The sequence below is a fragment of the Pholcus phalangioides genome, unplaced genomic scaffold (assembly GCF_987345545.1).
Source record: "Pholcus phalangioides strain wild (caught in Gottingen) unplaced genomic scaffold, Ppha-v1.0 ptg000015l_1, whole genome shotgun sequence".
In the NCBI taxonomy this organism is placed as follows: domain Eukaryota; kingdom Metazoa; phylum Arthropoda; class Arachnida; order Araneae; family Pholcidae; genus Pholcus; species Pholcus phalangioides.
Window position 1 is genome coordinate 30,361,362 of NW_028301608.1, and position 21,266 is coordinate 30,382,627.

At 36.1% G+C, this 21,266-nt stretch overlaps 1 protein-coding gene across 1 annotated transcript in view; it reads right to left on the reverse strand.

The window, feature by feature from the left end:
• Positions 1 to 2,733: 2,733 nt before the first annotated feature.
• Positions 2,734 to 21,266, reverse strand: part of Tmem214 (Transmembrane protein 214) — a 37,221-nt gene continuing 18,688 nt past the window's right edge. The window contains exons 12-16 of the mRNA XM_089243304.1: positions 9,113 to 9,230; positions 8,755 to 8,851; positions 7,852 to 8,020; positions 6,061 to 6,212; positions 2,734 to 3,004 (exon numbers count right to left, since the gene is read on the reverse strand). Of these exons, the coding sequence (XP_089099430.1) occupies positions 2,878 to 3,004; positions 6,061 to 6,212; positions 7,852 to 8,020; positions 8,755 to 8,851; positions 9,113 to 9,230 (663 nt within the window). The 3' untranslated portion in view covers positions 2,734 to 2,877. The remainder of the gene's footprint in view (positions 3,005 to 6,060; positions 6,213 to 7,851; positions 8,021 to 8,754; positions 8,852 to 9,112; positions 9,231 to 21,266) is intronic.

The window sequence follows — 21,266 nt, forward strand, 5'->3', positions numbered from 1 at the left end:
TGCTTGCCGCGAAACGATTCTTTCCGAGAGAAGAGCGTGTTTTATATTCCTCTGTACTTAAATTATCGACCCCTCATCGGGCTTTCCATCGCGAAATCCCAATAATATCCGTGATCGTGAAACAGAAGATGGTTTGCAATGGTCTTTCAGCTTTAAAGCGCAAATGTGAGTCAGTTTCCGTTTTCAAAAAAAAAGAAAGAAAAAAAGTCGCCTCTGGGGAAGCAGCAGAAATTACTGTAGTCAATCGTCATTGCGCCAGATCCCGATGTTTCGTGGAAAAAATTTTCATTCCGGGGGTAAAAGAGCTTGTCCGCCGAATTACGAATGCTAATTTAGAAACTAATAAGAACCGAATAACAAGCGTTAAATCGCCAATGTTGCCAAATTACCAGTGTCAAATTGCCAATCTCGCCAAACAACGAGTTGATTGTTCCGAAATTCTCTCCCATTTTGCAACTATTTCTTTCCTAGTATAAAAAAAATTGAAAACTTACAGAAAATTTTAAGCCCATTTGAACTGCTACTGCTCCAGACAGCAAATAGTGCCCTTAGTAAGCAAAAATCACCTTCAATAGACTGGTGTGAAAAATTTTATGACAGCACCTGAAACACCAAAAACAAAACAAGCTGATAAAAAGATGTTTGATAACAAAAGACAGTGCAGTTGTTTTATTTTGATAAGGGGGGGGGGGCACTTTGTCACTTCCCACCCCTGTATATTGGTAGTAGAATCAGGGTTATTTCCAAATATTAATGTTCATGTACACCTCTGAATCAATTAACAGTGTGTCTGTTGTGCTGGGCAAGAATATGGTATAGAGAAGTTATCTCTGTTTATGTGAGCTCAAATCTCAGAATAAAAGAAAAAAATGGTTTCCCTGCATGATCTTTTTCTCCCCTCATCTTTTGTCAGAGAGAGTAGAAATTTGATACATTTGATTGACTTGATATTGATAGACTCTCTCTCAAAAGATTCCACTTTTGGCAACTTGAAAACATTCATGTAAAATAAAAATAGGTATATACACACACAACTGTATTTAACCACTTGTGACTTTCATGTTTTCCCCAAAGTACTGTTGAATATATTTTGCTCCAAATTTTAATTACTTCAAGAGAGAGGAAAAAATTATCAAAAAACCCTTGCCTTTTTCCAAGTAAGAGAAAAAAAATTTAAAAGTAGTACAAACATGTTTTGCAATCCAATTTTACTGGACCACTAGAACCATCTTTTAGAACTATTTGAACTGAGTGTGCAATACAATTTTACTGGACCACTAGAGCCATCTTTTAGAAAAATATAGGTATCCCCTGAGCATTGCAAAAATAATTTTGTGTTGAATATGTTCCTGTGTGTTTGTAGAAAGCACCAAAGTTGATACCCTTATAGTTAACACTGTCAAAAATATTGCTATAAGAAAACTTTAAAGAACTAAGTTTATGTATATAACCCCAGAGGTTCACTACTTGATATAATTTTTAAAAAAATAAGGGAAATACATTGTGATGCACACCTAATGTATCCTGACCTTAATACAAAACATGTATGATATTCTAAGGATTGAAAATTTTCAGTATGAAAAAATTTCTATAGATATAATCATAATTTTCAGGGCTTGCTATATAAATTACTATATTTTAATCGATTGGATGCCACTAGATCAGGGCTTGACAAATCCTAGGTGCCAGATCGCCATGGTGACTATAAAATCTTGATATTTTCTATATGCGATAGAGCTAAATTAGAGCCAGGATAACACTAAAAACAATTGACTTGATTACATCTTTTAATGATGGGAAGAAGTTATGTTCCTTCCCGATGAGTGGAAAAAAGAAATTTAGGACAGTCTTTTGAGCAAAAACTGCTTGGCTCTTAAGAAATTAAATTTGGCTGGTGTCTAAATATTTTTTTGATGTCAAGCTATGAACTATATATTCTATCATGCCAGAGGTTTGAAAAAAATACGCAAGCCTATTGCCTCGATTTTCAAACAGTTCAGGCATTTAGAATTGTTAAAAAGTTTTCTGGGTTTTTGGCTGACGTGTAGTGGTGTTTGTCTTTTGATGTTTCGTTGGCCACTCATGCGAACGAAACGACAAACTGTACTTCACGTTGGCCAAAAAACCCAAAAACTTAATTCGAATTTACAGGATTGCCACGAAAGCCTTTTGTTTCAGCTTCGGCATTTGCTAAAACTTTAACCACTTATCTATTGAAACACTGCATGTTAAAACTTTTGTCATTTAACAAAATTTTAATTGGAATAAGTTTTCTTTTTATTCAATAAGAGGGACTGATTTTTTGTTGTTAGTGGATAACAAAAGAACTGACATTCAATTCATATCTTTTCAAGTATTTTCAAAAATTAGTCTTTGCAAACTTAATGCTAGTAGGTCAGCTATAAATTATCCCAATTTTTCAACAAAAATCTGAGTGTAAAGGTTGAAATGGCCACCCGCCGTCAGAGAAGAGTCTATTCTGATATGGTTAGCCCCTTTATGTCATCCTTCAGAGATTTTACAATGTGTTAGTCTATATGCTATTCTAGCATTTTATTCTTGATTTACATGTATATGGTTGCATTTCTAATGATTGAATAACAACAAAGCCATCAAGAGATATACAGGTAAAAAAAAATCTAGATATGTTTTTATTTGACACACACAATGCATATTTCTTTTAAAATCCAAAATTTTATTTACAAAAAAAAAATCGACAATAAAACCAAAATGTCCAAAAGGCAATAGAGTTTAATTCAGTGAAAAAAAACAAGAAAATAACAGACAATGTAGCTTCCAGCGCTTAAATGGTATAAGTGCAATCAACAGTTAAGTGTGTTTATTTGTTTATATGTGTATAATTGGCATAGAGTTCATTCATCTTTTGGCATAGACTGCTGCAATGCTTTCGCTGATCCAGTTGTATGTTGTCATGGTATATTGCTGAAAAGCATCGACAGCATTTCCGGCAAATTTCTGCAAATTCTCGGCTGACAATGAACCCCTAAAAGAAGAAATTCAAAATTTATTTCAGTTTTTTTAGAAATTTAAGGTATAAAATATTTCAATTAGTGCAAATTCAAAGTTTTGAGAAACAACATTGAAACTAAGTACAATCTAGTGGTGGAGTTTATGTTTTCGGATAGATATCGAGCAGTTATGAAATAAAAATTTTCAAAATACTCTAGTGAGTGATATATGGGACAAAATTTGGAGAGCAGAACACATTTTTTTTAATCTTTTTTTCTGTTCTAAATCAGCAAAAAAACGAGGTCCCAGTCTAATTAGCACTCACATGCAGAAAATGACTGGCACAACAGAAATGATCAAATGAACATGCATATGCATGGATTTCTAAAAATAAAAAGCCAGTATCAGATTCCGCCTAGAGTTGAGTTGTTTACAAATATGCATTAATTTTCCTAATTCCTGCTCTAAAGCAGTTCAGTAAACGGTTCCATCAATGCTATTGGGCATTCTAATATGCTCCATAACTTTGTGGTGGCACAACTGTTGAAAAAAAAAAAGACTTTCCATATAAAAATTTGAGATACAGTATGTTATATACAACCTTTCTCTGACAGCAAGGTCAAGTTTTTCCATAGGATGACCAATGAGATCACCTGATCTCAATCCTTGGAATTTTTGGCATGAAGATTTCAGACATGTTCCTGATTTCATAATACTGATCACCCTCATTATGATGACAATGTTTTCTGAAAGGGTCGTTTCATTTACTAGTCAACACTTGCATTTTACAAACCTCTAATGAACATGTTCTTTATTACGAACTGGTCCTCTGTCCCAAACAACATGCCATAGAGATAATGTTGAAATCCTCTCTATTTTGGATACCCTCATTTCTATCAACGCTCTATTTTATGAACTCATTTTTCTTCCGCTATTCATTTTCCTGTTATTTTATTATTAAAGAGTTCACCAATTTGCCATTTACAAAATGAAAATCCACATTTAATAATTTGCAAGGTTGACCATACGAAGCTGAAGATACGTGTTAACGTAATTCACCCTTTTCTGCATAATAAAGTGAATAAACTGGAGGTTTGAGAAATGGTACAATATATGATGTATGACTGCTTTCTCCATCACAATTTCAACAAAACGGAAAACATTGTGATTGATGGTAGATGAAATTTTTTTACAAAATTAATATGCAAACCAAGACAGAAATTGTCAAAACGTACGATATCTCAAAAAATGCACTAAGAACTCTAATCAAAGACCATTTCTGGGACAAGTGCATCCAGTAACGTTCCGGAATCCCAAAAATATTTCAGAAAATCAAAATTTCTGAAGTTCGAAAAGCTACTGGTTGAAAAAGACACCGTTTGAATTTTCAGATATTACGCGAAGAAAGTGCAGCTGTGGATGTAACTGTCACCAGTAAATAGAAAGAAGGGAAGCTAAAATCATTGATTACTGAAATAACTGCTAAATATTACAATGAAACAAACAAAAATAAGTGATTTTTTTGGAAATTATGAGTAACCAACTCATTTATTTCTCATTTTTTTTAATTGTCTCTCCCATTTATGAACTAATTATAGAGTCTGCACAGGTTTGTAAAAACGAACATCAACTGTACTAGTTTTTGGAAAATTACCATTATTTTAAATTATCTAAATAAGTATTTACAGTAAAACCACTTCTAATGGCCACATTTTTTGTTAAAATCGAACACGTCCCACAGACTTAACATTACTGGTAACCTCCAAACAACAATTTCCGAACAATGACCACTTTTTACATGGAGTCTGGAAAAAAATATACATACTTTATTATGCAGAAAAATCTTCAAAAGATTCTTCTCTCTCCCCCCCCCCCCACCCCGAACTCTATGGAGAAAAAATTATGTATGCTTTCTTTTCCTGGTTATAAATGTTAGATAGGTACATTGAAGCAATGGGGGGGGGGGGGGAAGAGCCACTGAAGTGATCTATAGTTGTGCCACAGGCCACTCAAGTGATCTTTAAATGCACTGCAGGGTCACTTGAGTGATCCTAAATGTGCTGCAGGTCGCTGATATAATCTGAGAATGTGCCACGAGTCACTGATGTGATAAAAGAGAATGTGGCGCAAGTCAATGACGTGATCCGACAATGTGACGCGACAGAGGCGTAGCCAGAAATTTTGTTCGGGGGAACCAAAGTAATAGAATAGAGATTTGGCCTCCTTTTTCCCTTTTTCGGTCATTTCCTCGCATTTCGGGGGAGGGGGGAACCAGACCCCCAAGTCTCCCCCCCCCCCTGCTACACCCTTGTGCTGTGAGTCACTGATGTGATCTGAAAATGTGACTTAGTTCTTACACAATTCGATTTGAGATCACACAGGTTACATCAGATGATGTCAAGGGTCAAAAAATTTGATGCGTACGGGGGGGGGGGGGACATGCATGGTGCATATTAGTGATGGGCAAAGTACAGTTTGCCTAAAAAAATTCAATTAGAGGTTATTATCTGGCCCGCTACAAAATCTGCGGCACTTCACTTCTAAGTATAAAAATTTCAATGCAAAAATTTGTCCGGCCCCGCCAATTTTTTTTTTTCTGCTCCTAAAACTGTTTGCCCATCACTGATTGTGAGTGGGAATAGATAACTATTCAGGAATTGCTGGAACACTGTCTTAGTCCATATACAAGTCGTTTCTGTTGTGTTCTATCTCATCACTGCACATTAAAGATGCCAAATTTTAAGATGTCAAAATAACGATGTAGATCAATAAACAAGGCAATTATACAATTATGGTAATATATAATATATTGCATAACCAATTATGTAAATTATTCTCATTAATTATGGAACAGATTATCATGTTACATAGATAAATTCTAGTTTTTCAGAAATAAAATGGTCACTTTCCATAGCGACCACTTTTTCATGGTGCAGTTAGTGGATGTTGTTGGGAGGTTTTACTGTATTTAGTTTCCGTGGCTTTTTGTTGTGTGTGTGATCAGTTAAGCAGACCTCCCACCAGTCATTTGAACATTTAAAAACATTTTAATCATATTTTTTAAAACAATTATGTCTACCATTAACTTACGTAAGAACATTTTTGTGCATCCACGCAATAACTGCAGACGAATAGTATTCAGTGAATTTCAGGACAGAGTTCAGAAAGGTAACCAAATTCATCAGTATTCCTTCCATAGACATCGACAATGTCTGTGCATAGCCAGGCAGTTTATCACTGATCTGTGTGTGAACCAAATAAAACAACTATTTAACTTCAAAATCTTGCCTTTTCACATAAATGAAAATAATAACATTATACAGAGAAAACCCCATGAAACAATACCCTTTATAATGATAATAGCTTATACAGGTTGATTCAAATTGTTTGTCCATAGGACTAACTGTTGATTTCAGAAGAGTACTTCCAATTACAAAATGTTTAAATGATGTGCATTTTTTTAAATGCTGATTTTTTTTCCTTCGTGGGATTGATTGTACACATAAAAAAATAAAAACCAACTTTTTATATAGTTTCCATTGCAACCCAATTAAAAAGTTTTTGCCCTGTCCCTCCTGAAGTAAAAAAAAATGCATGTTTTTAAGTGCAATATTTGGATTCGAATATTGGAGGAAAGTTGAAGAACAGCATGAAGTAATGAGAATATGCTCCTTTCCCTTACTTATGCTGTTTTTCTCTAATTTTGAACACAAATATCTCAGCAAACATTGCACTTGACAACGTGGAATGTTTTTTTGTTTACCTCAACAGAGACAGGGAAACAACTTTCTAATTGGGTTGCAACAGGAACCAAATAAAAAGTTAATGTTCTTATTGGGTTGCAACAGGAACCAAATAAAAAGTTAATGTTTTTATTTTTTTAGAGATATCAATTCCTCAAAAAAAACCGCACATCATTTGAAAATTTTTTGTAATTGGAAGTACACTTCTGAAGTCGACTGTTACAGAGTTAGTCCTAAAAACTATTTGAATCACTCTGTATAATGATATTACTCCTAGTCCTGATGCACTTTTCATGGTGTTAATATGCTGATAACTTGGCTAATGAATGCCTCAGCTTAGGACTTTTTCGGCTAACAAACATTTTTGTTGATATGGATACACGAGTATATAAAACAGAGCTGTGTCGTGAGCTAAGTTTTCATGTCAGTCAAAATGATAAGTAACTATTCCTTGAGCTAGATTAATTTATTTCTATCTCAGAATCACTGTCCAGTCCTCTCTCTCTCACTTTCTGAAATATTTTGAGCCCACATGCATGATTAAGTTAAAAGAACACACATTAAAAAACCTCAGAATTGTATGAATGGTTTCAGTTGATACAGTAAGACTCCTAATACCAAACTGAACAGTCTGGATATTCTAGGAACTTATTCTTTCCATCTGCATGTGTGTGGGAGAGAAATGAGTTGACTATATCACATATATATAGCACACCACCTCCCACTTTTTTTTTCATTATGGCTCATGAACCTGACTGTATAATGTAAAATAAAAATATGTTCAGTTTTTCTCATCTTCCTTTGAATTCTCCTTTCACCCAATTGTCAAGTTATCTCAGTCAATTTGTATTTTTTTGCAGTTGTTCTTGGAGTCATATGAAAGTTACTTTGTAATTTTTAGGCAGTTCCTAGAACAAATTAAATGAATTTCCATAGAAACCTATGGAAAATTGTGTTTCGTCTAACAAATATTTCAGCTAATGAATGTAATTCTGGAACGAATTATCTTTGTTAGCCAAAATAGAGTTTATTTCATCTATATATGATAACTCCTTTATAATGGCACATTTCTCTGGTCCCTTGCATATCATTATATAGGCGTTCCACTGTATCTAAAAATACAGAAGAAAATTTTCACCTGTTTCAGAATGGGTGGAATATTTGTGTTTGCCCATGATCGCACGAACAGCGTACTGTCCCATAAGTAGACACACAGAGAAAATAACTGCTCCCAGAACATCTCTAGGTATGGACCAAAAGTCTGGCACACCCATGAGTTAAAAACTGGGATGTTGACTTCCAACCACCTGTAAAATAAAAGTAACTCAGCATCACGAGTTAAGGAATAAGAATCAAAACATCACTTGTCCATATTCGATTAGAATGTGTTACATATTCTTTTAAATGTAAGATGAACGCAAGTCTTAATTTGAGCTGTCTGGGAGGTCCATAGGACATTGATTCAGAACAGAGCCCAAATTAAAATATAGACAGTGACTATAGCATATGGGAGGCCTTGAATAATGTCCTTCAGTTTTATAGACTTTTGCAGATTGAATAATTTAGAAAAGAAAATCCTACTCATTAATAACTACAATTATTTTACCTAAATTTTGTTTATTCTTTATTGCACATATTTTTTCTCACCACTCATACCTATTAGTAAGATAAGTGAAAATGCAAAATAACATACTATACTCTATAGGGGGGACTTAGGGTATGAACATACTGCAACAGGCTTTCTGATTCTGAAAGTCTGTCTTCACAGATTGGTTTTATAATACATTCACTTTCAGAATCAGAAAACCTGCTGCATTATGTTCATACCCTGAGACAAATACAAAGAAACCTGTATGATAAATCAAGAGACAAACCTGTCCCTAGACATTGTAGGATACAGCTCTTTGCATCGGGGGGGGGCTGAATTACTGATATGTATGGTGAACCGGGAGGATCTTCCCCCCACCCCCCGATATCTCTACCCATGTTTTTCATCTGCAGTTGAATATATGAAATTTTAATGAAAAATATGTAAGCATACTTGATAGTTTTGCCACTAAAAACTGTTATTTTGCCCCAGGCTTGCTCGCATATTGCTAAAACACCAGCACTTTTCATAAAATCTGCAGTTTTTGAACCTGTAAATACAAGTTTTAAAATTTAAATGTTAGTTTAAACAGAACGGTGAAAGACAATGTCAAAATGCTTAAAACTTCAGTCCAAAAAAGACTTTCGATTTTCGTAATGACAACATTCATTAATACCATACGTGCATTAAACAGACTTTTAACACTTCACTGTCATAAAAAATCATATCACTCACTGATTTACATATCAATGAAACATTGTAAAAACTTAAAACATATGATAGGGGGTTATTAACAAAGATGAGTACTAACTTCCAAAAGAGCCATGTTGGTGGATATCACACGCCAAAATAGCACTAACCACAACCATTAAAGAAAATAAGAGTTTCATCCACGGAAATCTTTGAGCATTCATTTTATTTATAAGAGCCTGTGAAAAAAATGAAAAGTTATAGCTAATTTAAAGAGAATAATTAAAAACATCACACAGATAATAAATGGATGCAAATGTCAAACATTTCAGAATTTGTGTCACAAAACCAACAAAAATATCCATTTGCTTGGGCATTGAAGTTATCATTCTAAAATTTAAATACCTTTGAGGCTTTGATTTTATGAACCAACATTTTATGGACTAGTTCTCTGATCCCAAACCATGTTATTTTTTTAACATCTTTTCCCATTAATTAGTTCATAAAGTCAAAGGTTTTTGAGTTAATAAAAAACGCTAAATATATACACATATACTTTTGGTTTCATGGTGAAATAGATTATCCACTCTTGAAGTTAGCAGCCTCAGTAAAAATATGAATATTAGGAAGATAAGTAAATTTGGGCACGTTAGTACAGGTAGGTCCCTCAAGGGACAAGAGTCCGGGTCTTGTCTGGTAGTACAGGTAGATAAGATACTCGCCTAAAGAACCGAAGAATGTTTAGAGGTGTTGCGAGTTTGACACCCGATTCGTCCTTGTCAGAAATTTTCCTGATGCAGCGGTACAACAGATATAGCAACATCACCACAGAATGAGATCACTACTGTAGCGAGTTCCACACCGAGGGATTAACACACTAACTTCTCAGAGAGTATAAAAAGGCAAAATGTTAAGTGCTGCCATTTGGAATCAGCAATAAATTGTAGGGCATGGTTTAATTAGCTCGCATGCATAAAATAACTGTGGTTCCGATTGACAAAAAAAATTTCAAAACTGCAAAAAAAAAAATAATTTAATTTTCAAGGTAGAAAACACCAATTGGTGTTACAAGTTAAAAATTACATATGAAAATGAAGTATGTCATGGAACGAATACCCAACTTGCTAACTCGAAAATCTGAGGAACTACAAAAAGCAAAGCACAGTTCAGCATGTGCTTCATTATATTACAATTAGGCAACTCTCATCCAAACAGTTACTTTGGATAATAATCTCTTTAATAATAAACAATGTAAAAATATACTTTGTTCACTGTTAAAAGAAGTTTTCCCTCCACTAAAAAAAAACAAAAATGGGAAAACTCGTAACTATGAAGATGTATAAAATAAAAAAATGATTTAGAGCCAATTTCCGATGACAAGACCAGACTTGCATTTATTTCACAAATTGGTTAACTTACTATCTGTAACAGCTATGGTGATGGCCTTTTTTTCTCTATATACACGAGTTAATAAATAAGGCTCTCTATATAAAGGCAAAGAGGCAATTTACTACCACCTTACATCCTGCAAGTTAGAATTATTGTGAAACATAATTGCATTTTTTTTGCTTGGCTGCTTCAATAATATTGTGTTAGCATTGCGAAATATTTGGTACTCGGCAAACACATGGAGAATACAAAAACAAAAATTCTTATATTTAATACAAATTTTAATGTTCAACAAACTAAACAACTTTCTAAAAAACTTTCAAGATAAAAAATAGGGAGAAGCTATCAATTATTAATATGAACATTAGAAACAGCACAGCTTATATTAAACATTGCAAAAAAGTAAAACTTTATAACTTGACTATCTTTACGATAAAAATAATTGACACACAATGGATCAAACTTTCAAAAAACTTCATATGCTAAACCCTAAATTACTTCTTACTTTAAAACCAAGAATAACCATAATAGTGGAGAAAAACAATAAATTAAACAAAACGTACACCTTTTCACAGTTGGCCCTATCATTGCAATAAACAATTATTTGTTCGATCAAAATTTGATTAAAATATTCTGATTGAAACATGACTAGCTTTACGAGTATGAAAATCCAGTATAAGCTTTAAAATAAAAATAGCTTTCATGGCTGCTTATATAAAACAAATCATAAGGATTAATATTAAATTAAACCTCTGAAAATTGGATCTAACATTAATTAAAACAGTCAACTTTCATTTCAAATTTGAAAGATTTTTAGGTAAACAAAAATACTTTAAAATATTTAGAAAAACAACTGTGCCGAGTAACTTTTCTAAGCCGACATTCATAAAACAAAGGTTCTTCAAGGACGAAAAAAATCCACATCAACAGTCCAATTCAATTAGCTGTATTTTATCCACAGGCTTCTTAACATGCGATAGACATAAATCATTCTGCAGTTTCCCAGTTGAGTCGACAGGGATTAATTCGCGCAATATTTGTATTTCGTCGTCGATTTCTTTCTCGACAATCTCCACAGTTCCACGCTGATTCGAGGTCCCAGTGGTCCACGAACCGTCCTTGTCGAACTGTACCGTCGTGCACCAGCTGGACGTCTTCCTCAGCACCATCCGAAACAGGGAATCCACTTGCAGGTTCTCAAACCTCGCGGGTTTTTCGCAGATGGGGCAGTGCCACTTCGTCAAACTGCAACTCGTTTCTTCGGTCTTTAAGTACGTCGAAGCATCGAAACACTGGAGATGATTGCAGTGCACGGACCGGCAAGGCAACTTGATACGAACTTTACCGATAGGACAGAGCAGCGAAGCCCTTAGTACATCCACGAAGATACCATCATCTTCCCACTCCGCGAACTTTTCACGTACGATGGCCTTGGAGTGGTCCATATCTGATGTCGGTATATCTTTGCAATTATACTGCAGCGGTGCGCTATCAACGGGGACACTTGACATACTATTAATTTATGTATGAATCCAAAAATTAGTCAAACGTTCGCACAAGTGCAAAGCTGCGGAAGAAGTAGGCCCATTTCCAAGAGGGGTGGGAGCAACGAGCTTCTATATTACAATTAAGAACATCACATTATTCAAGAACAACAGCAGAACTCGATCGGAGGCGCTGAAGATTCGCTAATAATTTGCATATACAATCTGAATTTCAATTGGCTTTTACCTCTAGTAAGTCGACCTATGAACTCTCGCGATTCCCTTAACCCATTCCTGTTTTCTCCACACACACGTATTACATAAGATACCTTATTTTTGATTTTAAAAACTCGAATCCAATTATCCGCCATTATCTCTTGAATCGAATCTAACTAAAATCTGATTTTCTCTAACGAATTAAATCCCGATTAAAACATCAGCCTTAGAAATCAAAATGCATGTTAGAGACGTTTTAAAAAACTTTGCCAGGAAAAGTGGGGAGGGGGGGGGGATTATTAAACACTTGTTTTTTCATTCGGAATTTTCGTTAACTTTTCTCCAAATGTGAGCCTATTTTTGTATAGGTATTCTGTATATTTCAAATGTATACGTATACATATAGAATTTTTCCGTGTAGCTACATAAAATCGGATCTAAAGGGCCTCCAAACGCCTACAGACAACTCCGATGTTACTCGCTAACCTCGCGATTTTCTTAGCAGGCAATCGTATTACATGGATCCCGCTTTTTATACAAAAAAAAAACGTCATAAAAACGTTGTATGCGGGAGATCTTGATGACCATTAGTAGAAAATGGGACTAAGAATGATTTTCCGGTTAGTACGCCTAGTTTTCAAAAAGGGGACGTTATGTGCAGGATCCACTGTACTCAGGGCCGCAACTAAATGCTTGGTCACTCGGGGCAAGTGCGCATTTTGGCGCCCCTTTGTAATGTTGAAGGAGAGGTTTGAGAAAATTTGCGCCCTGTGGGCCGGGGCACAAGACCTGCTTGCTCTCCCCTAGTTACGGCCCTGACTGTACTCATGAATTGAGGTTTCCGGATTTTTCTTCAGTGGATATAGCACAGTCCATCCTCACAATTCGTGTTTTGAGGAAACTGAAATGATCGATTTCTACCTTTTCAGCATCCCCATCTCCTATAGCTTTGGAAAATTTCTTCGCCACCTCGGACCACGACGAGTCGCGATAAAAACACACTTCCTCGCAAAGCGAAGAACATTTCCTTAGTACGTCCGAAAACATCGAATCTATATACAAATCACGGAACTCGGATCGTTTCCCGCAAATGGGACAGAACCATTCGACATAGTGTTCGACCAGACCGAGGTATTTCACAGCGTCGAAGCATCGCAAGTGTGAGCACTCCACCGATCGACAAGGCACGTCGATACGAGCCTGTGAAACCGGACAGATCAGAGACACTTTCAAAATTGCCGCGGTGATGTCCTCGTCATCTGATTGCTCGAACACTTTCCGTATCATGGATTTGGACGAATCGGCCGAATTCGTTGGCAAGGCTTTGGCGTCGCGCCGCTGTATTCTGTAACTGGAAACCGGCATGACGGAACTTGCAACTCTATGTATATCAACCACAAAACAAATATGTATCTAGAAGACCGACGAAAACACTATCGTCTCATCTCAAGCAGCACAGAATTGGGTGTCGATTTGCAAATAAATCTCTTTCAAACCGGTTTGACCTTGAAAGTTTCAACACAATCGTTTGTTTACAACACGAGCTCACAAAGAGTGGAAAAGTTTTCACTGCTATTTCGTGACTCGGGTAATACGTATTTAAAAGTGTATATATGTTACACATATTAACTCTTTATACAGCACAGCAGAAATCACTAAACCCTCTTCAAAGTGCCGTGGTAAGAAGTAGGGTTTTTCTCTTCAGATTTTCAGCAGGTGCAAACTAAGGGATATAGGGGAAAAGCATTCCATTGCGAAATCAACGTTACAAAATATCTGAGTTTGTGAATGATAAAATAGGAGGCCCTTTAAGAAGGCGAGATATCTCGTCAATGCCACTTAAAGGGTTAAATACGCCATTTCGGGATCCAATCCTACATATTTCGAATCGGATGATGGTTTGCAAACCACTCTTATTTGCGATTTGGTTTCAAGAAATAAAATATAGTTAAAGCTGTTAATAATAAATAAAAATAAATAGATCAGCACATGACAATTTGTAGAGAAGTGCGTGGAAAGTGTAAGCTTCAGATTATCAAACATGCGTTTGAATATGTTAAACCATAAGCCCCCCCCCCCCCCCCACAAAGGAAAACGATGCTTGGTTGTGTGTGGGCTCGAAAATCAACCAACCTTATTTAAAAAATATAAATTTACAAGCCAGCGGAGATACGGGGGTCAAAGGTGGAGTCGACTGATCTAATGTATATATGAGCTGACATCATCATCATCGTGCCCCCCCCCCCCCAGACGTCCAAGTCAATCTCCGCCTATGCAGCGAAGTTCCACAGTTTAGACGGCGTATGATGGTCACGGGACTGTTCCAAAATCAAGCAAAAAACGAATATTTTTCCGAAATATTTTTTATCGCAAAATTTTATTACACTAATGACAATTCTACATCTTCTCAGTGCTCCGAAGAGTACACGAGTTGGAAACTTACGCCGTAGCTTCTCCTAAGCCTACCCACGTTGTCTATAGACTAACGAAACTACGAAATTATAATCCGCCATCTAGCTCCGCGTATTCTTTCAAAAATCTCCGATCGAACTCGAGCAACGATTTCGCACATGCCAATCACTCATAAATAAAACCCATGCATTTGGCCCAATCAATCATGCAACCTGTCAAAAAGACAGCGAGAGCAAAAAGATTTGGACGTCAAACAAGAGAATCTATCCCACTCATTGCTCAGCTTTTAACAAGGTTACGGTTTCCTTAAATATCATTACGATCAAGTAAGCACTTGTAAAACACGGGCATGGCCAATGATTGAAAAACATCCCTTATACATACCTTGATAAGGAGAGAAAATTTTGAGAATTCACGTGAGTAAGAATTTTTTTGAGCAGCAGTTTTTTCAACCCGCGAAGTGATGACGCGTACTCCTAGCACTCGCACTTATCGGCGCCATTACTGGTAAAACTCTAGAAAAATAGTTTGAATGAAGGTCAGCCGCCTCTGACAGATCGATACAGAGCAAGCGCACATGAACATCATCTTCACGGGGAACGTAAGCCACGTTTTCGTAACAGGAGAGGGGCTCCCCCATATGCAAGCGTATTATATAACACCGGTACCGCGAGGGGGGGGGGGGAGAGAAGAGAACTATTCTTGCATATGAGTTCATCACCAGATGCATACTTTCACAACTGAGGGGCACGAATCCGGATAAAATGTAGAATTTCATTCTTGAGCAGTTCTTTTCTCCAACAGCAATTGGTTCCGATTGGCAATAAGGTTCTGATTAAAAAACTTCTTTATACGACTTACACGGTACCTCAATTTTTTTGGAAAATAAAAAATTCCAGTTAGTGGGGAACCCTGTATTTAGGTAGGATTCTGTTTCAAGAGGTTTTCTTCGGGCAACTAGGACAAGTGGTTTGTGTGAACTACGATTTTACATCATTTTCACACTTTCTTTTTTCAAGTGCACGTGTGTACATTCTAAAATACCCGCCGAGTTGGATCACTTACGTCAACACACGGGTACGGTAGACTCTCGGTAATCCGGGCGTGCACTAGTCCGGCCCGTCCAGTAATCTGGCGATTTCGCTAATCCGGCACACCCTGGTCTGATATGCACCGGATTAGCGAGAGTCTACGTCTACTGTATTTGCCGGGCTTTGCTCTCCTATCCCCAGATAGCCCACCATACATTTCAATATAAAATTTAAATAATTAATTAGAAGAAAATAATATTGATCAACCGTCGGTGCGAAGTCATTCATGCTAAAGAGGTTGACTTCAAAGATAAATAATATATATTCATTCACTTACAACCGCGACTTTTTTTTTCCGAGCAACATAATAGGCCAACCGTAACAAACTTCTATACAGTCAAATTCATCTTACACATCATCCGAAACATTTTTTTCAAATATAACTTCTAAAAGAGTATTCCAAAAGAATATCAATGTAATACATTTTGCAATAAATTAACGCTAACATTCAACCATAACGAGGAACGATCCATGTTCATCATTCGAAGAATAGCATCCACAAGGCAACTTTGACATGTGCTCAGACTTAAATGTAAGAATAGAAGGGGCGTGATTAAATTATTAATCGTGAAAATTTCTGGAGGAAAGCATCGAGCGCTGCACTCCAGGGTGCTTCAGCGAGCATTGCGATGCCCGCGAGCGACGGGACGAAGGTATCAAATTTAAGCGATGAAAAAAAAATTATATGAAAACTTATAAAAGAAATAAATTGATATAAACCCTAATTTTTAAACCGGAATCGGGCAACGATTCAAAATTTCAAATAGTTTTTTTTTTCAAATTAAAAATACTTTTAATTGCATTAAAAATAAAATGAAATATTAACATTTTAAATTCGAGTTTAAAAAAAAAAAAAGTGAAAGAACACTTTCAGATTCTGGAAAAAATACCTTTTTATCTAAAAAATATTTAAATTATCAAAATCCCTCATTTTTTTGTACAAGGATAGGCTAATTTCACGAGAGCCATTTATCAATTCATGAATGAAAGAGATAAGGCAAGCAACAAACGTAATTTTTCAAAAATGAATTTTAGTATGGGTATGGTGTATACAAAGAAAAAAAAAATCGCCTTACTTCAACTATCGGATCATTATGTACTTATATTTGGCAGCGACGCTAAGCGAAACCCATGACTTTTCTGGAGATATTTACTTAAGCGTACATGTTGGAGAAAACATGAAAAGAAGAGATAAGCAAAGTAGAAAAAACTTCAGGCTAAAGAGCACAGCGCCAAGTAGTCGAACGGAAAAATGCTCGGAAAACGAGCGGCGACGAATAACGCCAAACTAAAAGCCTACAACATTCCGAAGAGCTTTAGCAACATTCACGCACACTTCTTCCCGCAAAATAATACGGGAAATTAACAGCAGCCCGAACGAAACAATGACAATTCAAAGCGTTTTTTTTTTTCAAGGATATCAGGAAGTAGTGAAGAAAGACTTTTTTTGAGAGAAGAAACTAAACTATAAAAAATAACTAAATCGCGTCGGAAACACGCGTGTGCAGTGTGATAGAGAACACACGTTCATCATTATTGTCTTTACGAAATAGGTGACAGCAATCACGAGAAAACGTGATAAGATCTGCTTTAAAGAAAAGTATCTCGATACCTTTCGATATTAAGATTAGGCAGAGAAGTCGGAAGTGTTTGCACTTGTGGGTGTTCGTCTTGAGCTTTATAAAAGAAATTGATCTCTGAATAGATTTATGGGGAAAGGGGGGGAGGGTGCAACTTCACTGATATAAAATACTGTTGTTACTCGAGCAATCCACGGTATCCCCCCGACCTCACTGATGTTCTGTGACAACATGCATCTGTCATTTAAGAAGTTAATTCACATGTGAAATTGATGGCAAGCTGCCGGATATCGACAGTGCGGATTAAAGTCGGTTGAGGCCCTAGGCGTAAAAGAAAATATTAGGCCCCCTTAAATTAGAAAAAAAGTGTGAAGTTTGGATTTTTGGGGCCCTTTCGAAGGCGGACGCCCCCCCCCCCGGCGTGCGCCCGGTGGTCTCGCCGTTAAATCCGCCTCTGACTATATATAAATCAGTGTGATTGTAAAACCTTTCCCCAATAAATGGGTCTTGTGATTTTCTTTATGAATTGATACCTGTTCTTGATAAAAGTATTTCATTTACGTAAGGCCATATTTAACGAGTTCGCGGGTATCAGTTTTATTTTATTGAGGTGGGGGCTTTCAACTTCCGTAAAAAATATCTTAAGCCGCAGAGGCGTATGCAGAGAGGAGCTCATGCCATACATTTTATGGACAGCTTTTGCAGTATAAGAGTTACCACGAGTCTCAACTAAAATGCGTCACGTAAATAACGCTTGATTGTGAAAAAAATTAAAATTTATGCTTTCTTATTTGTAGTTTCCATTAAAATAATAGAAGATTTTCACGTAGTTTTCAACATACTCTTACCCCGTTCATATTCACTGGTCAAATGCCAGAAAAAAACAGTTACCAGAATGCGAAGAAACTCAGCAGAAAAAGCAGTGGGTTAGTGAAAAAAAAGGATTCACGAGTTACTTTTTTTTCCTCTCCCCTCCTCTCTATTCTCATAAAGCTTACGTTATGGGTCATTATGACTTCAAAAAATGCTGATAGAATCGCATGATGAGGCTGTTCGTTTAAGCTTTAAATCATAATGTTCTTTAAAAAGTTTGAATCTCGATATTTGCGAAAGGTAACGTTCTAGTTACTCAACAAGTATAAATGCTTGAAAGAACTTCCCCCTGAGCTTTCTTTAGATCACTTTTCGGTAAACACACAATCGCATTCCTCTCTCTTGAGAGCGGCTGAAAACGGAACAGCCACGACTGCCATTTTTGCTGCAGTTTCAAGGTCTAGCGTTTTTAGAGGACAAAGAAAAGAAAAAATTCCAATAAAATCGAAGCATTTTTTAAAAGAATATTTTTGAAACTAATGATTCAATTTCATTCGGTCAGCAAATCAAATTCGTAAATTTACATTCATATCCATCCATTACTCACTGCTGAACACAAAAAAATACAAATACGGCATTAACGTTAACTAAAAGAAATTCTGGACCAATCGCATCCCCCCTTCAGTTATAAAATGGTAGGGGCACAAGAACAGCCGCCTTGAAAACCTCTTTGTAACAATGCGGCTATCGAATAAATGTAGCGCGTGATACGTGAGCCTGAAATGATATAATCCCGATTAATGTCACTCATCATGCTGCTTCATGACGATCATCCCCTCCCCCTTTTAGTGAAAAAGTTGTATTATTAGTGAAGGCCAGGCCATTTTATAAGAAATTTTAACTGGTGGGCCCCTCTGAAAAAAAAAAGACACTCAAAGACACGGGTTTCCGCGGGATGGGGGGGGGGGGGGTAAAACCTATTTCCCTCAAGCCGGCAAAAAACTTAATTTTTTTAAATGTTCTTGGATGATGGAGCCAACTGATATAATATACATTTTACGTTCGATTTTACGAACCTGCCATTCACGAACTAATTTTCTGGTCCGGAAAAATATACCATTCCTTTAAACGCTTTTTCTATTCACGAACTTTCGAGTTTACGAAATTTTTCTTAAAAAATGATTTTTTTTGAAGGCTGGTAACAAGAATTTTTTTCTCTCAAAGAAGTCACTTGTACCCCCCCCCCCCCAACCCAAAGGGCGATCCTGCGTACGCGCCTCAAAGAGGAATATACTTTATTCTTGTTATTGTAATGGAATAAGACATACATTCTTGTGAAAATTTGGAGTTTTAGGCAAGTACACGCCTTGACTAGTATCCCCGATTTTTTCAAAATTCTATTTCTCATATAATACTACACTCACATGCAAACTGATTTACTAAAACAGCCTACCCCAAGGATGTTCAACCTTTAGGAGAATGCGGGCCACTTTATTGATTTGAAAACGTATCGCGGGCCACTTTATTGATTTGAAAACGTATCGCGGGCCACTTTATTGATTTGAAAACGTATCGCGGGCCACTTAATTATATGATTTGGAACTGCACTTTGGTCAATTAAGTGGATCTGGAAATTTGTCACACAAGTCACTTATGTGATCTGGAATTTGCCCCGTGGGTCTTTCAGATGATCTATAAATGTGCCGCGGGTCGCTTGAGTGATCTGGAACTGTGTGCCAAGGGTAACTTAAGTGATCTCAAAATGTGCCGCAGGTCACTCAAGTGATTTGCAAATATATATATGCTGCAGATCTTTCAATTGATCTGGGAATTGTACCAAGGATCACTTGAAAGATCTGGAAATGTGTCGTAGTACACTGAAGTGATATAAAACAGCATCACATTGGTCATTTGAGTTACCTGAAAATGTGCTGCAAGACGTTTAAATTATCTGAAAATGTGGCAGAAGTGCCACACGAGCAGTGCTCTGAAACTATGCAGCATGTCATTGAAGTGATCCGAAAATGTGTCGCTTAATTCATTTTTAAAAAATTAGTTTTGAGGTTGTGGGCCACATCAAATGACTTCAAGGGCCACATTTGGCCCGCAGGCCATAGGTTGTGCATATATAGTCTACTCTTTTCTTCTTCACAGGCCTGTCTGGACCCGTTTGTAATCCCACCATCAGCCCTTATTGTTGGGCATGATGGGCAACAATTTGATTCTGATCGAATCAGAAATTTTAAATGATCTATTTCTAAATTAAAAAATTATTATTTAAATTAAAAAATTATTATTTAAATTAAAAAATTATTATTTAAATTAAAAAATTATTATTCACATATTAAAAGTATAACTCAACTCTAGGTTGACATTAAGTTATTAAGATCTCTAATAATTATTATTAAAGTATCAGGTTATTAATTTTACAGTTTTAAATATTTTAATTAAAATTATTGTTGTGCGAAAAAAAATTATTAGGTGAATCTCTGTACCTTGGGCTAGATATCCCTCAGACTAAGGCTCAGTCGACTGCCGTCAAAATGGATGGCTGTGAATTTTCAACGAAGCACCACCAGACCAGAACATGTCCCCCCCCCCCCCCCAAGCGGTTTAAACAGTTGGATAGACCATGCTGTGACACCAGCCCAAGAATTCCCACTTGCAACTACAGCATGGCTGAAGGAACTAAATGCTCCCGCTACAGATTGATTGCCCTCAGTTTGATTTACGTTATTGTAGGTAATGGTGGTGGTGGGGGGGGGGGGGATTCAAAATTTCTCAGACATACATATATCATTTGAGTAACTAGTAATTGGTTGAGAATTGAGAGCGATTAAAAATATGCTGATGTCCATGAATAGAAAAAAATTCTTTTTTTTACCAACTTTTTTTTACCTTTTTTTTTGCTGGAGATTTATGAATTGATGCACATTTTAGCAATAGGTTTGAGCACTTCTTTGGGAGCAATTTACATTGCAAGTTATTATTTTAATGAAATTTCAATTGAGAAAACCCAGAGTGAAATTTGATAAAGTCAAATATCTGTTAAAATAACTTTTATTTATTTTGTTCTCATGGATCTGAATCATTATCACTATGATAACCTCTGTTTTAAGTTCCGGTTTCATTAATTACGCGTTCCAATCAAAATCGGTTTCGGTTTTACTAGAGGCATCTATTGTCAATTTTAGATAATATGTACTTTCTGATTGTATGTGTACATAAATATATTTTTTTCTGAAAACAATTTATTTTTTTAAAATATGTACTGCAATTTATTAGAGATG